Consider the following 21932-nt stretch of genomic DNA (forward strand, 5'->3'; position numbering starts at 1 on the left):
AATGAACTGGAAGCCAATACAAATTGAATTGTGCTGGCGTTGCATGGTTTACAAAACTGGGACTGATTTATTGAAAGTATTTTTATCCCTTTCTTCAGCAAAAAAAGGCTATGAGAACAGCATACAAATATCAGTACTAAGGCAGTCCCTGCTCTCAGGCTTATAATCTAATTAAAAAGACTTAACACAAAAGGGGGAAAAGTTTGAGAGAGAGAAGGACAAAAGAAAATTATGGAACTCTGATTGATTATTGATTAGAGATCTAGCTGCTGCATTTCTTTAGCCAGCTGAAATTTCCAGTTACTTTTTTTAAGGCAGCCCCATGTTGCGTGTGTTAATCATGATCTTAATATGTGATCATGAGTAGGTCTCCCTTCTCAAAGAATGAGCTCACCAGCCTAAACAGAGCAGAAACACTGTTCAAAACTGCTTCCTCACAACTATTAAATAAATACAATTTAAATCTCCATCCCAAGGTGAGCACCTGAATCTGCACAAGTGTACTGTTCTGATGCAAAGGATGCTGAAGCTCCTTTAAAGTGCCATAAAGGCTGCATACGTTGGTGCCAGTTCAGTGTCAAAAGAAGAACTTGAATTAGCAGGAGCATGTGTTGACAGTAGGTGGTGCTGTGGGTTAAACCACAGAGCCTAGGACTTGCCGATCAGAAGGTCGGCGGTTCGAATCCCCGCTACGGGGTGAGCTCCCGTTGCTCGGTCTCTGCTCCTGCCAACCTAGCAGTTTGAAAGCACGTCAAAGTGCAAGTAGATAAATAGGTACCGCTCCAGCGGGAAGGTAAACGGCGTTTCCGTGCGCTGCTCTGGTTCGCCAGAAGCGGCTTAGTCTTTTTTTATATATAAATTTTTATTAATTTTCCAACACAATCATACAATTTTATCCAAATTTTAACAAATTTTAACAAATTACTCTTTTTGGTCTTCCTTCAGCTTCTCTGGTAATCATCCGTATTTACCCTTCAATACGCATTCCTTTGATTGCATTGCCATTTGTCTTCCCTCCCTTTTCTATTTTCTTTTAACAATACCTCTTAAACTTTTACAGTGCTTCTTGAAACCCCACTAGCGTTGTTTGCACCTCACATATATTTTTCTTAGTCATGCTGGCCACATGACCCGGAAGCTCCCTCGGCCAATAAAGTGAGATGAGCGCCGCAACCCCAGAGTCGTCCTAATGGTCAGGGGTTCCTTTACCTTTATGTTGACAGTAGCAACATTGGCATGGTAAAAGAAGCAGTGCTTATGGGTTGAACAGATACTGGGTAGCTACCTCAAAGCAGTTCTTTGCAAGACTTCTCTAGATCCATGTTTCCCAACCTTGGGTCTCCAGCTGCTTTTGGACTACAACTCCCATTATCCCTGACCGCTGGTCCTGCTAGCTAGGGATGATGGGAGTTGTAGTCCAAAAACAGCTGGAGCCCCAAGGTTGGGAAACGCTGCTCTAGATCATTGTGAAATTAATTTTATTCACTGCACATCATCTGCATTGATGCAAAGTTAAATTGTCCTTGTAAGTCATGCTTGGATATTTTAATTTAAAATAAAAACTGTTGGTCTACTTGTTGGAGTTGGTTGAATGACTGGTTTGAATATCTTTACAGGTACCAATAATAAAGCTTACTGACCAGGAAACAGAAGTGAAAGTTGACATTAGTTTTAATATGGAAACTGGTGTGAAGGCAGCTCAACTTATCCAAGACTACATGAAGGTACAGTCAATAGAAGATAAACAAATTTTGATATTCCCTGATACTTCTATTGCTTTTTGAAATGCAACAATTCATATGGTTACCAGCATTTTTTAACTATGTCATTCAAAGCAGAACAATCCAGCCAGGCTCAGAGTACACAATTAAACCATTTTAGACCCTGCCTCCACGCATCATGGGCTCTTTAAAGTTCACCTCTTGGTTGCCCTTTTCCTCAACTCTGTGACTCCCATTATAGGCATGTGCTCCCTAGAAATAATGAAGTAGCATTGTGCAGAATGCACAAGACTTCATTGCTTTCCCTCAAAGCAGTTGCTGCCAAATCCATCCTGACAAAAGCTTTTACATTGTAGGCATGGGCAGTCCTCTGAAGTTCCAAGCATCCTAGGGAACATCTAACACATGGAGAAAAATGACAAACTTTATGGCAGGCTTCTATATGGATTGCCTGCTAATGTGTGGCAGAGCTATAGCCTCAGGTTGTTGTCTGCAGGAGCTTTTCATTCAAGCATTGGGACATAAAGACTGAGCTTTCCACCATGTCTTTTTATGGAGAGGGTGACAGCTCTTCATCAGACTTTGTTCAAGATGCCACGCCTATTGTAAGGTGACCGCGGACATTCCAGGCCCTCTGAGATTCTATAACTGGATTGGTGGATGCTGGAAACAATTTATCACCTTCTCTTTCAAACTGAGTGCCATTACTAGGGGCAGGTTCCTCTTCTCTCCCTTGTCTGAAATCCAGACATACTGAATCTTGGTCAATATCAAGCACCTGACATACCCATCAATCATAGAACCAGATTAGTTGTACAAAATATTGTTTGGCATTTTCTCTTGTTTCATGGTGCAAAAATAAAATAACTTTTTTGCAACTACTTCTGGACCTCAAGTTGCGTGCCGAGGCACCTGAGCCACAAAGTTCCCAGGAGAACAATAAAACACGCTGACGAAAAGTATTTTGGTTTATGGGTTCAAATAGGCCACAACTTTATTGGTTACAGACTACCTTGACTCCTGCCCGTCTGCAGGGAGTCCCCTTAAGGATAAACCACTAATAGGAGGTGTGCTATGACTTACATCAAAGAGGGGCACCCCGAGGGGTCCCCGTAGGGGCTGTGACATGGCCCGAGCCCCCGTCCTGCTTTGAACAGGATTCACACCCTGGATCCCTTTAGCATACCTTTACTGAGGAGGGGTTAGCGAAGGCTACAACTGCAATGCCGCCCACCGGGAAAAAGGTGATTGGACTTCCTGAAAATCTCTGGTCAATAAAATGGATAATTTTGGACTGAAAAAATAGCCAAGTCCTCCACCCAGGTGATTTCTTGAGAGCAGTTGACCTCATTCAGGCCTAATTACACATCCCAATCCTCTTAGCCCACTAGTTCTTCCTGAGGCTTCCTTCCACAACTGGGCAATATCTGTATAGTGCCATCCCATTCAGTTCTGTTATTTTCCCCTCCAAGAAGCTCTGGACTTATACATAGAGGCATTCAGTTTTATTCTCTACTGCCCTGTGAAGTAGATAGGCTAAACTGCAGTGATTTAACAAAGGCTTTCTGTGCACTTCAGGACAGAATAAATTTTGAACCTGCATCTTGCATTTACTGCCGGAGGCATATTTCTTAATTATGTTCTTATGGGTTATCTTCAAGTGAACAGTTTTATCAGTGCCAGTTCATAAGTTGGAGGTAAGCATATCAAGAGTTGGCACTACATATTCACTCAAACCTTGAGCCCCTGATACTGAGAACAATGAATGAACTATACAGTGTAAGTACTCTGTGAATTTTCTACTGCTGTTCTGAAAAAATGGCAAGTTCATACAGCATTTTTCTTTGGGATGAAACAAATTAGTAATCTGGTTTTTTAATGTAAAAAAAAAAGTTCTATCTATATCCTGCTGTCCTATGGGGCTCCCAGTGGACCCTTGGGTTTCACCTACTCTGGCTCAGGTGCCTTCAGATTACCCACTAGGCTCGGGAATATTGGCTGAATAAACTAGTACATATTTACAGAAGTTTGTTGCCCTTGAATGATTTTGTATGGATACAATCAGGTGAATCACTTGTTCACTGCATGTACCATCACAAAGGTCTGTCTTGATTTTTCTGATTCCCTGTAAGATGGAATATTAATTTAAAAAAACACTAATCTCTGAATACTTTTTAAGGTTTGGTGGATGTGCTTAGTACAAATACATAGTTCAATTTTTTTAATATATCCTTTCACATCCCTTAACAAGTGCAACTTTCTTGCTAACTGTGTCAAAGTTTGTATTTTTGGTGTTAACAGCAGTTCTTGATGCCTTACTTTGTGACACTTACATTTTTGTAGGTAATAAATATGAATTTAAGGAAAATACGTTAGCTCATTCACAAGAATGTATAAAGGCTTTTTACTCCCATTATTCTTTTGGGGTTTTTTTTGTAGAAATCTTTTGTATTTTATAGTAAATAATGATAAACGTATCACCTAGAACTTGTCTTACAGAAAATTAACTGTTCTTTTCATTTGCAGAAATACTCATTGCTGCCTTACTTGATTTTAGTATTAAAACAGTTCCTCCTTCAAAGGGATTTGAATGAAGTTTTTACTGGTGGAATTAGCTCTTACAGCCTAATTTTAATGGCAGTTAGCTTCTTACAGGTATGTGATTTGGTACTGTCAGTCTTGAAGAATTCTTTACAAATTTTTGGTTAGCAATTAATGTTTATTTACCTTTATATGATTTTTTCACTTCAAAACCTTTTGTATTGGCTGTAGATTTTACTTTATTAGTGTGTAATTCCTGCAAGAGTTCTGTCCAAAAAGCAACAAAAGGCTATGGGATAAAGACAGTAGAATCTTTGTGTAAAGTGGGCTGAGAAACATGATGCTGTTCCGCTGTAAACTTTCACTCCTCCACAGATTTTGTGTGTATGGTGCAAATGTTGACTCACGTTAGCCCCAGCCAGCATGGCTAGTGGTCAGGGATGATGGGAGCAGGAATCCAACAATAGCTGGAGGACGCTGTTTGGGCTATCCTGGGGTTAAGGGTAGAGTTCATGTAGTTGTGTAATCATTTTTCAGTGCTGCCTCATACTGCATAACTTTTCAAATAGCAGTAATTGAATGGTTTGTATTTCACATGGCATGTTTCTTATGAATAAAAGATAAAGGGACCCCTGACTGTTAGGTCCAGTCACGAATGACTCTAGGGTTGCAGTGCTCATCTCACTTAACTGGCTGAGGGAGCCAGGTACAGCTTCCGGCTCATGTGGCCAGCATGACTAAGCCGCTTCTGGCGAACCAGAGCAGCATACAGAAACGCCATCTACCTTCCCACTGAAGCGGTACCTATTTATATACTTGCACTTTTATGTGCTTTTGAACTGCTAGGTTGGCAGGAGCAGGGACCGAGCAACCGGAGCTCACCCCGTTGCGGGGATTCGAACTGCCAACCTTCTGATCGGCAAGCCCTAGGCTCTGTGGTTTAGACCACAGCGCCACCTGCATCCCTTCTTATGAATAAATGTATGTAATTAATTTGAACTGGACTAGTTATGATACCTTCTTGTAGCATACAATTCTTTGAAAGTCTATCTCCTAAAATCTTAAAGTGAGAGAAGACTATATGATATTAAAGAAGTTGAGGTTATTTTTGGTTGTTGATAGTTAATGCTCATTTCCAACTTTAAATGGTTCACCATAAAGATGATAGAAGTATAAATGATCACATACACCAGCATAATAAAACTGCTATTTTTCTTCTTGTAGTTGCACCCAAGAATTGATGCCAGAAGACTGGAGGAAAATCTTGGAATGCTTCTAATAGAATTTTTTGAACTCTATGGAAGGAATTTTAATTACTTGAAAACTGGTATTAGAATAAAAAATGGAGGCGCCTATATTGCCAAAGAAGAAATCATGAAAGCCATGACCAATGGATATCGACCTTCCATGTTATGTATTGAAGATCCTCTTCTGCCTGGTGAGATAGCAAGCTGCTTCATATTTTTCCATTAAGAATGCAGATTTAACACAGAGTTTAAAGGTTATCTGAGGAAATCCTTCAAATGGGTGCTCCTGTTACTTGTTTTAAATAATCATTCAGAAATAAGCCCTTAACCTTGCCTTGATCTTGTGATTTCTTTCCGCCATCAATTTTGTGTGTGTTTTCTTACCCCACTGTTTTTACTATCATATAATACATAGAGATTAGTAGTAGAATGTAGTATATTTTTAATGTTTTAAATGGTGCTGCTTTTTTTTAAAGACGTCTGAGACCAGAATTTCCCTATTTTCTGTATCCATGGCTGCAAGAATTTCCATATAAGGGCTTAGTAAATCAGTTTTTATATCCTTTCCTTTTCATCCTGTTGCATTTGACTTTTCTGGGGCAAAATTATGGACCTAAACACCGCATACTAAGTTTTGTGAAGCATCCCACAATAATAGGGAAGGAGTTAGGGTCCTCAAGATTTGAAAATGCAATAATCCTCTGCTGAGCAAATTGAGTGTTCTCCTAATTTGACCACTTTCACCTTCAGTTGCTGCTAGGCATGAATGTAGCATGAGCCTTGTAAATGACACACAGGTTTGATCTGCAGTGTAGACTATGACTGGAAGTTTCCTACCTTAACGTTCTTGCGTAACAATGCAATTTCCCTTACTGCTGGTTCCTTGTTGCTCTGCACCACACTCTGGTGTCACATTTTAATAACACATTATTAACATTACAATCAAAACGTAATACAGTGGTACCTTGGGTTAAGAACTTAATTCATTCTCGAGGTCCATTCCTAACCTGAAACTGTTCTTAACCTGAGGTACCATGGAGCTAATAGAGCCTCCAGCTGCTGCTGCGCCACCGCTGCACGTTTTCTGTTCTCAGTCTGAAGCAAAGTTCTTAACCTGAGATACTATTTCCAGGTTAGCGGAGTCTGTAACCTGAAGGGTCTGTACAGTGGTACCTCGGGTTACATACGCTTCAGGTTACAGACTCCGCTAACCCAGAAATATTACCTCGGGTTAAGAACTTTGCTTCAGGATGAAAACAGAAATCATGCAGCGGTTAGCTAAAGTGGTGCTTCAGGTTAAGAACAGTTTCAGGTTAAGAACAGACCTCCGGAACAAATTAAGTTTTTTTTTTTTAAAGAAATATTTATTAAGATTTTGCAAAGACAAATATACAAAAACACATAATAATAAAAATAAAAAATAAAAAAATAAGTAAAACATACAGAAAAAACAAGAAAAATTAAAAACAATTATTTTTCATAACTTAAAACTCATTTGCTTGTTTCTTTGACTTCCTCACACCTCCCCTTCTTGTATTCCCATTTAAATAGTCAAATCAGCAAATCCTTACCCGCTTTCATTTATCTTATCTCTATAACTTAACATTTTATAACTCAGTATTTTCATCCATTATCAATTCATTTTTGCATATTCTTATTAACTTTGTTGCCAATACCACTTATTTCCAATCCAACACCATTTTAGTTATTTTTTTTTTACCTATTTATACCTTTCTTCCATATTCTTAAAGCATTACAGCTGGAAACCACTTAATTTCTATCCAACATCATTCTAACATTCATTAATTTTGCAATATTTCTGTAGATAGTCTTTAAATTTCTTCCAATCTTCTTCCACCGCCTCTTCTCCCTGGTCACGGATTCTGCCAGTCATTTCTGCCAGTCCCATATAGTCCATCATCTTCATCTGCCATTCTTCCAAAGTGGGTAAATCTTGTGTCTTCCAATACTTTGCAATAAGTATTCTTGCTGCTGTTGTAGCGTACATAAAAAAAGTTCTGTCCTTCTTTGACAACAATTGGCCAACAATGCCCGAAAGAAAGGCCTCTGGTTTCTTCAGGAAGGTATATTTAAATACCTTTTTCATTTCATTATAGATCATTTCCCAGAAAGCCTTAATCCTTGGGCACGTCCACCAAAGGTGAAAGAATGTACCTTCAGTTTCTTTACATTTCCAACATTTATTATTGGGCAAGTGATATATTTTTGCAAGCTTGACTGGGGTCATGTACCACCTGTATATCATTTTCATAATATTCTCTCTTAAGGCATTACATGCCGTAAATTTCATACCGGTGGTCCACAACTGTTCCCAGTCAGCAAACATAATGTTATGTCCAACATCTTGTGCCCATTTAATCATAGCAGATTTCACCGTTTCATCCTGAGTATTCCATTTCAACAGCAAGTTATACATCCTTGACAAAATCTTAGTTTTGGGTTCTAACCGTTCTGTTTCTAATTTTGATTTTTCCACCTGGAAGCCAATTTTCTTGTCCAAATTATATGCCTCCATTATCTGATAGTAATGAAGCCAATCTTGCACTTTTTTTTTTTAGTTTCTCAAAACTCTGCAATTTTAGTCTATCTCCCTCTTGTTCCAAAATTTCCCAATATTTTGGCCATTTGGCCTCCATATTGAGCTTTTTCTGAGCTTTTGCTTCCATTGGTGACAGCCACCTTGGTGTTTTATTTTCCAATAAATCCTTATATCTTGTCCAAATATTGAACAAAGCTTTCCTGACAATATGGTTCTTAAATGCTTTATGTGCTTTAACCTTGTCGTACCACAAATATGCATGCCACCTGAAAACATTGTTAAAACCTTCTAAATCCAAAATGTCTGTGTTCTCAAGAAGTAGCCAGTCTTTCAGCCAGCAAAATGCTGCTGATTCATAGTAAAGTTTAAAGTCTGGCAGGGCAAATCCACCCCTTTCCTTTGCATCAGTCAATATCTTAAATTTTATTCTAGGCTTCTAGAATTAAGTTCTTGACCCGAGGTACTGCTGTATGTCTAAATATGTTACGATAACCGTTCCGTAACCCTTCCTTAACGTTACAAACCATGAGTGTGACGTGGCAGCTAAAAAAGCCAATGCAATTCTGGGCTGCATCAATAGGAGTATAGCATCTAGATCAAGGGAAGTAATAGTGCCACTGTATTCTGCTCTGGTCAGACCTCACCTGGAGTACTGTGTCCAGTTCTGGGCACCACAGTTCAAGAAGGACACTGACAAACTGGAACGGGTCCAGAGGAGGGCAACCAAAATGGTCAAAGGCCTGGAAATGATGCCTTATGAGGAACGGCTAAGGGAGCTGGGCATGTTTAGCCTGGAGAAGAGGAGGTTAAGGGGTGATATGATAGCCATGTTCAAATATATAAAAGGATGTCACATAGAGGAGGGAGAAAGGTTGTTTTCTGCTGCTCCAGAGAAGCGGACACGGAGCAATGGATCCAAACTACAAGAAAGAAGATTCCACCTAAACATTAGGAAGAACTTCCTGACAGTAAGAGCTGTTGGACAGTGGAATTTGCTGCCAAGGAGTGTGGTGGAGTCTCCTTCTTTGGAGGTCTTTAAGCAGAGGCTTGACAACCATATGTCAGGAGTGCTCTGATGGTGTTTCCTGCTTGGCAGGGGGTTGGACTCGATGGCCCTTGTGGTCTCTTCCAACTCTATGATTCTATGATTCTATGAGTGTAGATCCGCCCTATCACTTTGTAACCCTGAGCTTCCAACTGAAAAGCGATGTGAATGGAATTTCTTATTGAGGCTGGAAAATGGACTGTTTTAAAATATATGGAAAATGCAATAATTTATAACAGTGTGTGTGCATTGGTCACCAGAACAGTCTGTCCGATAGCAGATCGGGTACCTAGGTGAAGTATGGATCACAATATGTGCAGAAAGTGGTTTGTGTATAAGGACTAAGAACCTCTCCAAGCAATCACTGCTTGTTTCAAGATTTTAAGGGGTAAATGTATGGGCATTCCAAGGACAACATGGAATCAGAAGTGTCCATTACTATCCAGCTTTAAAAATGATGAACAGTTCTTGTAGGTCAACATTATTTAAATTTTTAATTTAACCGTTATAGGCAACGATGTTGGAAGAAGTTGTTATGGTGCCATGCAAGTAAAGCAAGTTTTTGATTATGCCTACATTGTTCTAAGCCATGCAGTATCACCACTTGCGAGATCGTATCCCAACAGAGATTCGGAAAGGTAACCAATTTGAGTGTGTTAATTGCATGGCTTCTGAAAATCCAACTTTGCACTATTGGTCTTCTTAAATGGCTTCATAACTGGAGATGTCAGCATACAGTACTGTATCCTGAAATGCATGACTAGCTTAATGTAACTGTGAAACTTGTTTCTTTCTCCCTTCCCCCTTCCTCCTCTCGCTGTCTTTCCTCCATTCTGCATGACAAGCTGTTTAAAACTTTCTTTGTCAAAATGAAGCAAGATTGTGTATGCAAGCCTTTATCTACAAGGGCTCTTGATTGCAAACTTCTATCCGTAAATCAGTGTAGATTTCTTATGTAGGTCACTATTTCTTCCAGTACCTTAGGAAGAATCATCAAAGTGACACAGGAAGTGATTGACTACAGAGCTTGGATTAAGAAGAAATGGGGAAGCAAAGCTAATTTGTCACCTGATCTTGGTGAGTAAAGGATTTGAAGTAAAAACTCACATCAAAATTTCAATTAATTTCAACCACATCTTGGTTTGATGTGATATCTGAAGTGAGCATGTGGGTCATGGCTAAACCCTGCAGTAAATCTGATAATTGCATAATATCGCTTGTTTACAGCAAGGGACTGTGAAAGGTGATTTATTTGCAAACAAAACTGATAAATGTGTATGCTTACAGGTATTCCAATGAAAGGGAGAGAACCAATATCTGCATGTAATGTAGTCCAGAATGGTGATGCTGAATTGGCATACAGCCAGCCTTTGGCTTTGTCATTTACTGGTACTCAGCAGCTGTCATCAGGCTCATCTGCCTCTTCCGTTTCTTCTCTTTCTGGCAGTGATATTGTAAGTCCCATTCCTCCCCCCTTGAAGCTGTTTTCTATTTGTTTATTCCTTTTTTCTGACTGTAATTTGGTATATCTGTGTAAGATTGCAATAGGACTTCCGTAACTTTTGTTGAAACTAACTGAGCTTGAAACTTTTCCAGTTACCGTATTTTTTGCTCTATAAGACTCACTTTTTCCCTCCTAAAAAGTAAGGGGAAATGTGTGTGCGTCTTATGGAGTGAATGCACCTATCACAGAAGCCAGAACAGCAAGAGGGATTGCTGCTTTCACTGCATAGCGATCCCTCTTGCTGTTCTGGCTTCTGAGATTTTTTTCTTCCTTGTTTTCCTCCTCCCAAAACTAGGTGCGTCTTGTGGTCTGGTGCGTCTTATAGAGCGAAAAATACGGTACATTGCTGTTCTCTAAAACTTGATGATTTATCATGCTGTATTTTCAGAAAGATAAAATGCCTATGTCACCTTAACTGTCATAATGACATTTAATGTTAAATCAATCTTTTAATAAGAGAGAAAATAATTTGTAAAGTTTTTTTAAAAAGAAAACCACACAGAAGCACTTAAATGAAAGAGCATTATAGCACCAATTAAAGTAATTAGTTCTTAAAAACCTTGCTTCCTTTCTGTTGCAGCCATTTTAGCGCTGTATTTTATGTATTTGGTGTCTTAAAATGCTTCTTAACTTTAAAATGTTTCCCAAGTCCTGAACAACACCATTGAATTTAAATAGGTAAATGTATTAAAGCACATGAAATAACAGATTTAAAAAAGGTTATAAGACAAAGAAAAGTTGTTGCTCATGTGAATTGCACCTTTCTTGCCTATACAACTATATCATCCTCATTAGTATGGACAGAGCATGGCAGGTTTTACACTTGCCATGTAAAACCTGTGGTGTAGCAGTTAGAATGTCATGCTAGAACTTGGGAAACCAGGGTTCAAAACCCTACTCGGCCATGAAGATCACTAGGTGACCCTCGGCCAGTCGCAGTCTCTCAGCCTCTCCTACTTCTCTGGGTTGTTGTGGGGATTAAAGGAGGAGGGGGAGAACCATGTAGGCCACCTTGAGCTCCTTAGAGAAAGAGGTGGGACAGAAATGCAATAAATAATAAAAAATAGTGATCAGGCAATCTCAGGAATTGCTTATTTAAGTCCCAGAACATACAGGGTGTATAGTATATGTAGATATACGTATGGTGTCATGTCCTGGGGGAAAGTCCACAGTTCCTGAATCCCCTTTGGATCTTTCCCCAAACATGATTGCCTTTCTTACAAAGGCTTCCTTGATCTCCAGTGGCATTACAAACTAGTACAGGACATTTCTACACCATTCTTGGTGAAAACCCCATCTTAAGAGGACTAAGTATCAGCTTCCTGACATATTTATCATCTTCTGGTGCTTACAGTGCTATTGGTATTTGCTTGTGTGGGTGCTTAAATGAGTAGTAAGCATGTGCTCCTTTCATATTAAAAGAACAACAAACCTATTCCCCCCTTTTCTTTGTCACAAGGATTCAGATACTCCACCTTGCACAACTCCTAATGTGTACCACTTCAATCTCCAAGCACCATCTCAGCTTACAGTTGGTTTACCACCAGCATTGCCTGTGCCAAGTGGTAAAACTCAGTCTGTGCCTGCAAGAACATTGATTATGACTACTAATAATCAGGTATGGACTATATGATGGAAGTTGTCCCATTGGATAGTGGTGATGGTGGAGCAGAAAGTCAGTTGGCTTGCAATACTATTCTAAAATGGATTTTCTTGAAGCATTTTGCTTATATCTTACTGTCTGAATGCAGTTTGCATCTCTTCCGGTCACACATGTGGAAACAGCTGTATGAGTCTGGCCTTGGTGAATTGCTAGGAGACAAAACTTAGTAAAAGAATTTGGTAAATTTGCAGTTTAGCTGGCACTAATTGTGACCACTTCCTCTTGTTTCCAGCAGCACAATGGAATGAAGCTGACGGTCAAAGCAGCTCACAATCATACTCAAGGCAGCGGATACAGTTCTTCTGGTAATGGAGCCATGAGGCAGCCTGTTAGCAACCGAGGGCACCACCAACATAACCGTAATATCTGGAGAAGAAAGAAATACAGAGACAGTTTGCCTATTAGCCTTAGCAGATAATGGCCAACCTCAGAGTGTCCACTTAAGACTTACGCAGTATGTGTGACACTAGTCTGGACTTGAGAACAGCACTGGGCATTTCAGTTTGTGGATGTTGCCAAATATCTGCATCCAACCTTGCATGTTTCTTTGTGTGGTGGTGGAGTCCATCTTAAAAGAAATAATTGTGCTTATCTGTGAAGCCTTATTAAATGTGGAAGTTTGTCTTCTGCCTATCCATGATTACTACAGTGCCGAAGCAGCTGTAGCAGAAGTACTGTGAGGACCATAAATGCGGTGGCACCTTCTGCTGTAGCTGCATTTGTTCATTATAGCTTTTTTGTTTTGTCAGAAAAGTATAGATGGTTTGGACTTTCCTTTCCTTTGTAGCAAATTTTTGTGACTTTGCTTGTTGCCTTCCCATTTCTTGTTTAAACTTTTTGTTACCATACTCAAATCAAACATAACTTTTGTGCAATAACTCTGAATGTTTTTCATTTAAGTTATATTTAAGGAATGAAGGGTGTACAGAATGTAATTTTATTATTTGCTTGCTTTACAGATCCTTTCCCAGACTGCATTTTTTAAGTTGGGGTTCACTACGTTAACTCTAGCTAATGGGGAGGGCACAGTCTAGTGCTCTTGCACAGGTCATACTTGTTTCAATGTGGATCACGCAAGATAATTTGGACCTTCAATTGATTCCTTAAAACTGGACAGAGATCAGCATAAAGAATTCCAGTCTTTTAGGGTAAAGGTGAATAAGTCCCAGATGTTCATCTACAAATGCTTTTAATTAGTTTTATTTACCCTCTGGTTGGCTCCAAGCATTGTTGCTGAATGAAATATCCAACTTAAAGAATGTGGAGAAAGGAACATATATTGATTCCATTAAGGAATCTGATTAGCAGCGTGCATTAGTTCTGTTAAAAGCAACTACCTGCAATGTACCTTTGGGCTTCTCTATGCTTTTAAAGTATCAGTCTGTTAACTTGTAAAAGAGCACAGTCCCGTGCGACACGATTGTCTGTGGCAGTCACTTGATTTAAAGATGCATACAGGGATTCTATGCAAGTGTGCATTGCCATGGCAACCTCTGTTAACCTTTTTTAAAGCAAGAAAACACATCTTGTGTAGCCCTAGGTTTTTAAAAAAGCACTATATTCTCATTGTCACTGGCTGCATCTTTTCCTTGTTTTAAAGATAAGAAGTCTTAAATCTCAACAGCACTGTATAAGTAGCTCTGCTTAGAGGAGGAGCTTAGAAAGAATTCTGCTATCTTGACATCTGAAGGATATACAGAAGTGAATGTTCTTAACTGATATTTGAATGTTTGACACGGAATGATTTTTCTAATAGTGAGCTTTAGTATCTGTAGGCTTCCCTTGAAAGGTGGTGCAGCACATATTAAAGAAAACATTGTCCGAATTAATGCAAGGCCTTTGGGTAGTGAGAGAAGAGAGCGCAACATTCCAAAGTAGAGTAGCACATTTTGTCTGCAGTTCAGAGTTTAACAAGAAATAAAACTTTAAATATTATTTACCTATTATTAATGAATATTCATATTGGTATTGGTTGTAGCTGCTGTTTTGATACTCTCATGGGCATAAAATGTATATGACTTACTGTACCAGCATCTCTCGGGAAAGGTATGTCACGTTTATGAGTATAAAACCTCTTCATCAGGCAAATGTGATTAAGGCAGAGGCTTTGCAAATGCACACTGGCAGTTGGGCAGCCTGCAGCCAGAAGTAAACAATCAGTGTCTCTCCTAGTCGGTCATAGGTTGTAAGATACTAAGTTTTCTCAGAATAATTTTTGAACATTTTTGCCAAGATCTCCACATACACAAAAGGTTTTTCTGTCTCACAATGCCTCTCAGACCTCATGAAAAGCTTCTCTTGGAACTTGAGGAGCTCTTCAGAGCAGCATCTAATGCAGTGCAAGGGGTTGCAGAAAGAAGGGAAAGTTGTTTGTGTGCCCCTTTTCTCATGCAGAATTGTAGGATCCCAGTCCTGGTGTATATACTGCTCCAGATGAATGATAATTTTACAACTGATAACTATGTAAACAGCAATTGGATTTTGAATTGCCAAAAATCTCAGTCCTGCTTTGATATTGGATGTGTATCTTTGCTTTGACTGTTTTTTAAACCTTGTGAAAGGTTTTTAATAGATGCTGGTACAATAAGGGATCTAAACTTGAATAAACCAGTATTCAAGGGCTGATTATAGACCTGTACTCACTTTTACATGCTAGCAATATTGAATATGAACCTATGTTATGGAAACCTCTGTGTCCTAAACAGAGTCCATTTAAAAGCAGAATAGGCTTAAGAGAAGCAGATATCATGTTCCATTTAAGTCATGGTGAACCAATAAATTGCACTGGCTACCACTCTGGTTATATTATATGCTGCTGTGGATAGCTAATTAAAATATCATGTTCAGTTTCTTTTTGTGTGTATAACAATGTGGGAAGCTAAAATACATATTTTTATGTGAAGTTTTGTATTCTTTGATTTTTAATAAATTTTCAAAGCCAGATGTGTCTGTGGTGCAACTTTCTTCATTTGCCACTGTGACCTTTTCTGTTCATTGTGTTATCACAATACTGTGATCAAGCCAAAAACCTGCCTGATCCTGCATTCTGTTTCACAAATGCCCATGCAGGACATGAGGGTAGCAGATACTTCATTCCCAGATGCTGGGAATAAACAGGAAATACGCTGCCTCTGAAACTGGAGCTTTTATCTTGCTAGCAGGGCTCATAGCTGTTGCCAATCCTGTCCTCTAATAATTGGTGTACTTTTTCTTTAAAGTCATCTAAGTGAGTGGCTGCATGTTTTGTGAATACATTTGTATTTTTCAGTGCTTAATGTCAATAGGAAACCCACAACTCTAATATGGGGAATGTGGGAAATGCTTCTAAGCAATGCAACAGGACCAACAGCTGTATCATTTGTCTAAAGGAGAAAAGAACTTGAAGGACAAAAAGAAGAGGACACTTTATTCCTTTCTTAATATAGAGTTTTACTGGGAGCCTTCTGTGCCAGCTTTTAAACACTTGCTGAAAGTTTTTCTATTCTGCCAGGCCTATGCAGGCAAGCAAGAGAACACCCTGCCCCCCAGGATGGTCTATTGATGTTTGTTTTTAATTTCTTACTGCTTTTAACTTTAATTTTTCTGTGATGCTGTTTGGTTTTATGTTTTTATGTTGTAAACAACTGTGGTACATTTTTACAATACAGCAGTATAGAAATATTTTTATAAATATAAAATAAAGAAGAGTTATGATTTTTGTTTTGAAAACCTACCATTTTGGAATGATTAGTGGAAACAGTGGTTTTTTTAACTGCTGGCTAATCTTATAAAGCTCTCTTGTTTGTCATTTATTTATTTCATTTTTATCCTACTTTTCCTCCAAGGAGCTCAATCAAAGCTACTCATAATTGGAGTAGTTTTTAGGGATCCATATATTACTTTCCTTGGGACGCGGATGACGCTGTGGGTAAAACCTCAGTGCCTAGAGCTTGCCGATCACATGGTCGGCGGTTTGAATCCCCGCGGCGGGGTGAGCTCCCGTCTTTCGGTCCCAGCTCCTGCCCACCTAGCAGTTCAAAAGCACCCTTAAGTGCAAGTAGATAAATAGGTACTGCTTTATAGCGGGAAGGTAAACGGCGTTTCCGTGTGCTGCGCTGGTGCTGGCTCGCCAGAGCAGCTTCGTCATGCTGGCCACGTGACCCAGAAGTGTCTCCGGACAGCGCTGGCCCCCGGCCTCTTAAGTGAGATGGGTGCACAACCCTAGAGTCGGACACGACTGGCCCGTATGGGCAGGGGTACCTTTACCTTTACCTTTTATATTACTTTCCTTAGATAAAGTACAGTGGTACCTCGGGTTAAGAACTTAATTTGTTCTGGAGGTCTGTTCTTAACCTGAAACACCACTTTAGCTAATGGGGCCTCCTGCTGCCGCCGGGCCGCCGGAGCACGATTTCTGTTCTCATCCTGAAGCAAAGTTCTTAACCCGAGGTACTATTTCTGGGTTAGCGGAGTCTGTAACCTGAAGTGTATGTAACCTGAAGCATATGTAACCCGAGGTACCACTGTATAAACAAAAAATTAGGTATACTTAATTTTTTTCCGGCACCATGATGGCATAGGATCTCCTCACTGGGAACCAGTTTCAGAGTGCATACTTCCTCTGAGCTTGATTTCACTTAAACTTAAAACTGTTTCCAAAGCGATTATAAGCGATTAAGCCACCCATTATAAAAAGTATTATTGCAGTCACAGACTTGCAAATTATAAACAGTTCATTTAAAATGGAGCTGGCCTATTAGTGCAATTCTAGGTGGGTCTGCTCCTAAATGTAGGACTTCCCTCATTTCTCTTAATGGCAGAGGTTAATTCAGGATGATGTCTGTACCACTTGCCCCAATCCTGTGTTCCTCCATCTTTTTATCAACTCCTGCCACAGCCTCTACTAATGCAAGTGTGGGGCCCCAGATGTTTTTGAACTACAACTCCCATCCCCAAGCACTGACCATGCTGGCTAGGAATGATGGGAGTTGTCCAACAATATCTAGGAACCCAAGGTTGAAAAAGGCTGTTATCGTATACCGTATTTTTCGCACCTGACCATAAGACGCACCTAGTTTTTAGAGGGGGAATGCAAGAAAAAAAAAATTCTTTAAAGGGAGTGCTGAGCAGAGCCTGTATGCATCCCAGGCTCTGCTCAGCGTTCCCTTTCATGAGCCGCGTGGAGCGTGTGTGCGGCGCTTGCAGGCTTTTCCCTGAGGAGGGAGAAAAGCCCCCAAGAGCCACACACACGCTCCGTGAGGCTTGTGAGAGGGAGCACGGCGCTTGCGGGCTTTTCTACGAGGTGGGAGAAGGACAGGCCGTCACTGCACAATCCTTGCACTGATTGACTGTTACTTTGGATACAACCCCAAAACTTATATGTGATTGTGCTATAGATAGAGATCTTCCTTGTGGTGCTTACATTCATTGAACTAATGAGCTACCAAGGGAGTTGATAATATTAATAATAATAATAATAATAATAATAATAATAATAATAATAAAAGAAGAAGAAGAAGAAGAAGAAGAAGAAGAAGAAGAAGAAGAAGAAGAAGAATGGAATATTTCCTTTTTTTACAGGAAGGGGGCACTCTTGCATTAGTTTTCCTTTCTGACTAAAAATACTGTATAAAATACAGTACAAAATACTCTGATCTCTTGGTCTGTTGCTTTGCAAAGTGTTTTGCCTTGGTTTCAAAAACTGCTTTTTTGAGTGAAAACAAAAATTCAAAATACAAAGATGTTCAAAAATGTACAGACACATATAGTCATCCACACCTAAAGTTGGCTTTGAGTCCAATTGAGATGAGTGAATGGGGCAAACATGCTTAGAGAGCCTTCCAGAAAATACTGGCGGGAAGGGGACAAATGGCACTTTGTTTCTCCCAAAGCCTGCTCCAGCTATGGGGGGCCTATAGAGGCAGGAGGTGGCACACAGATGCGAGGTCTGGACAGGTATTGTGAGGATAGAGTGAAAGAGCGGATGAACCATGTATACTACCTTGAGTTCCTTGGAGCAAATGTGGGATATCTTCCTATATACATAAAAATGGCAGGCTGTTGTCATGCTGCAGTTCACAAGGTGGCCATGCCAACACCAGTGTGGCAACAAGGTGGCAGGTGGCACAGGTGAGCAGTTGAACAGTGTGGGAAGACGCTTCACAAAGCAGTTGAGCAAAGATTTCCGTAAAGAGCTTCCTCCCTCCATTAAAAGTGGGCTTGGAGTGCATTGTGTGGGGAGGGTGGGGCAAGCTGTGTTGGGACAGGTGAGGTGGGTGAGGGGTTGAGGGAGGAGCAGTTCGCCAGGTGTGGGGGACGGAGAACTGAGGAAAGAGAGCTTGCTTTCAAGTCCATGGGAGCTGAAGCTCTTTTCCTTTCAGAAGGCCCACTGTGAGGTGATACTACGGAGGAACTGGACTCTCTGAGCCCTAATGTGCTTGTCCTCAGGGCAAATGTAGTTTCTGTCATACGTGTGGAAGAAAAACTTAAACATGTAGCAGAGATTCCCAAAAAATAGACCAGGGGCAATTGTACTTCATGCAGCAGAGCTTTACTTGCTACTGAAGGCAGATGAGCATAATGGCCACTAATCCAGTACATTCAGGCTTGGCACAGTCCATAAAAATCCAGTTGCAGCACTTACAAAAACTTATAAACCTATAGCAAGACTAAACCTTAACACTAGGCATACTATGTACAGAATACCACACCAAAAGGAAGAGAGAAAGTAAAACCCAGGCTCCTTCTGGTCTATATTTATAGTCAGCATGACCTTAATTAGAAGAGATAAGAGAACCAGTTCAAACCAGCTTCCCAGAAGGTATAACCCAAACAATCATGAAGCTTCTTTCATACAGAGAAGCTTCCAGTAGCTTCCAGAACCTTCTTGAATTAATCAGAATAGGAAAGATCTCTACACATCAGATCAATACTTTCTGCACTAAGAAATGCAAACTGACAGTTTCCTCTCCCCACCCCCAACTTAGGAGGGAAATGGAGTACTCCCTGTCTCCAAAACAACTTATCATGGGTGGAGTTTTGCTTCCAGGCTGTATTCTTTCTCTGAGCACTTCACTGGGTCTGATACTTTTATTTAAAATAGCCACCTTTGTGATTAAAGTTAATGTTCCAATAAAAGCCTGGTGCTGGTTTTGAAAGTGCTCCTAAAGATAACATTTCAGATTTTCAGGCCAGAAAACATTTCTTCTTCTTTGTAGGTCTCTGAGTCCCTTAACTACGTAAATGCAGTTTGGGTGCTTAGGATCCTAATTATGTCAGCATGCAGGGATGATTATTCTCTTTTTATGAGACACCCTTGTGAATAAAACAGTGTGCCTCTGACAGGACATTTCTCTAACCAGAAGAGGCTCTGTTCTTTCTGAGGCTGATGGAAATGGAAATGTATTTCAACCACTAACCTTCAATTGAAGATTTGGCTGGTTATTTCAATCTAATGTGAAATGCATCTCTGCTCTTCTCTGCTCCAGGACTTTTGAGTAGTACATGGTAACCACATCTGCAAACCCCCACTGTTCTCTGCATGTGTATAAATGGACGTACAATTGACCTTTTGTATCCTTCCCACTTCTTGCCATGGCTCTCCACACACCCCAGGAAGATGTTCCCAACACTCATGCATGGGTCTGTTTGCATCCAAGCCATTGCAGCTAGCAGCCAGCCAGGATTTATTATCTTCACAGCCTGAACATCCCATCATCTGAAGTGACTGAATCTTGCTCTTGAATACTCGAAGCAAGGGATGTCAGACCTGCTGGTTATTGTGAGGGACTGACAACTTAAAAACAAACAAAGCACATTATTGTACAACACTTCCCTCCCACCCCCACCCCCACCATATTTCTACTGTGTTACCTTTTCTTTTCAGGCCTGAGTTTAATCCTTTTCTGTTTTCATGCACCAAGGGGCAAGTGGGAACAGGTGGGGCCAGGTTCCTCTCCACTGAGGAGGCTCTGCATGCCAGGCCTAGTTTTCTGACCAGGGCAGCCTCACTTGCATGTCGGATTTTCAGTGTGAGGCTGGGAACGCATTGGCTGAATTGTGCCCTGGGCATCAGCAGCATCAAAGGGACAGAGGTTCCCCACATTCATCTCTGCCAGCCCTTTTGAATGTTCTGACCCAACTGCTATTATTTATTGTTTGTCTCCTATGGATACTTTCCATTTTTTTAAAAAGAGAAAAATCAAGGAAATAGTACAACAGAATTACAAACAACGTGTAGTTTAGCTTCAAGAGAAAATGATTCACCACAGTCACCAACAAGGTTTACAGCTGAGTAAGGATTTGAGGCCAGATCTACCTGACCCAGATCAAACACTTACCACACTGGCTTCCCTGTTGTGTGTTCTTAAGAAAAGAGAAAGAATTGGGGAGGATATGATTTTCAAGTTTCAGCTGTTGTGATGAGAAAGTATGCCCAACAGTAGGAGAATGGTATCTATAGACTTTATTATATGGAGGAGATTTTTTCAAATAAGGATTTCAGAATGGAAGTATGATCACTGGGCAACACTTTTTTACTTTTTGAATGTTGTCTAGATTTCTACAAATGATTTAGCGTATTTTTGCACTGCTGAATCAGGAAATGGCATCCGTTTCTCTCCATCAGGTCAGGTTTTTGTGCTATGTTGATTTGAAAAAAATCAGATCTTGTGACAAAATCGATTACATATTTGTGGCATTATCAGCTGATTTTTGTCAACACATATCATCCTAAATATGTTTTTAAGAGAAAAAAATGTTTTTCCAACAGCATACGGTATATTGATTACCTGATAGAAACATCGGTTACTGTAAACTGAATGGTGGGCATTGATAAAGGTAAGGTAAAGGTAAAGGTACCCCTGCCCGTACGGGCCAGTCATGTCCGACTCTAGGGTTGTGCACCCATCTCACTTAAGAGGCCGGGGCCAGCGCTGTCCGGAGACACTTCCCGGTCACATGGCCAGCGTGACGAAGCTGCTCTGGCGAGCCAGCACCAGCGCAGCACACGGAAACGCCGTTTACCTTCCCGCTATAAAGCGGTACCTATTTATCTACTTGCACTTAAGGGTGCTTTCGAACTGCTAGGTGGGCAGGAGCTGGGACCGAACGACGGGAGCTCACCCCGCCACGGGGATTCGAACCGCCGACCATGCGATCGGCAAGCCCTAGGCACTGAGGTTTTACCTACAGCGCCACCCGCGTCCCCATTGATAAAGGTAAGTACACGTAAATTGCATGTTGCTTCACCATTTTTCAAACTTCAGGGCTTGAACTTCCGTTTCTTGGAACTCCTGGAATGCTCAGCGGCATGAAGGTCTCTCTTCAGAGTCCAACAGTAGTCAGCCATCATGACTGCGTCCCAGCGACCCTGATACCTGGTCTCCATCTCTTTCATGTCCTGATGGAATCTCTCCCCCTGCTCGTCACTCATTGAACCCAGGTTTTCACATAGGTTCTACCTATGTGAAAATAGGTAGTGCATCTTGACGCTCATGTTGCAGCCCAGGTTTCTGAAAGCAGTCAGCATGTTGTTGACAAGTTCTGCGTAGTTTCTGGCCTTATTGTTGCCCAGAAAGTTCTTCACTACCAGAACAAATGCCTTCCATGCTTCCAGTTCCACTTCATTCATTGAGTTTCTGAACTCTGGATCTCTGATGAGCTGATGGATCT

The 21932-nt window shown here is 40.5% G+C and overlaps 1 protein-coding gene across 2 annotated transcripts in view; it reads left to right on the plus strand.

Moving 5' to 3' along the window:
- Positions 1–15222, plus strand: part of TENT4A (terminal nucleotidyltransferase 4A) — a 31015-nt gene extending 15793 nt beyond the window's left edge. The window contains exons 5-12 of one of the 2 annotated variants that reach the window (XM_083624317.1): positions 1617–1724; positions 4248–4376; positions 5487–5700; positions 9626–9752; positions 10091–10191; positions 10402–10568; positions 12078–12236; positions 12514–15222. In XM_083624317.1, coding sequence (XP_083480443.1) covers positions 1617–1724; positions 4248–4376; positions 5487–5700; positions 9626–9752; positions 10091–10191; positions 10402–10568; positions 12078–12236; positions 12514–12699 — 1191 coding nt within the window. In that variant the 3' untranslated portion in view covers positions 12700–15222. The remainder of the gene's footprint in view (positions 1–1616; positions 1725–4247; positions 4377–5486; positions 5701–9625; positions 9753–10090; positions 10192–10401; positions 10569–12077; positions 12237–12513) is intronic. The other variant, XM_083624318.1, reaches the window with a different exon arrangement.
- The last annotated feature ends 6710 nt before the right edge of the window (positions 15223–21932 follow it).

The sequence above is a fragment of the Podarcis filfolensis genome (genome assembly GCF_964270895.1).
Source record: "Podarcis filfolensis genome assembly, chromosome: 7".
NCBI classification, from domain to species: Eukaryota; Metazoa; Chordata; class Lepidosauria; order Squamata; family Lacertidae; genus Podarcis; species Podarcis filfolensis.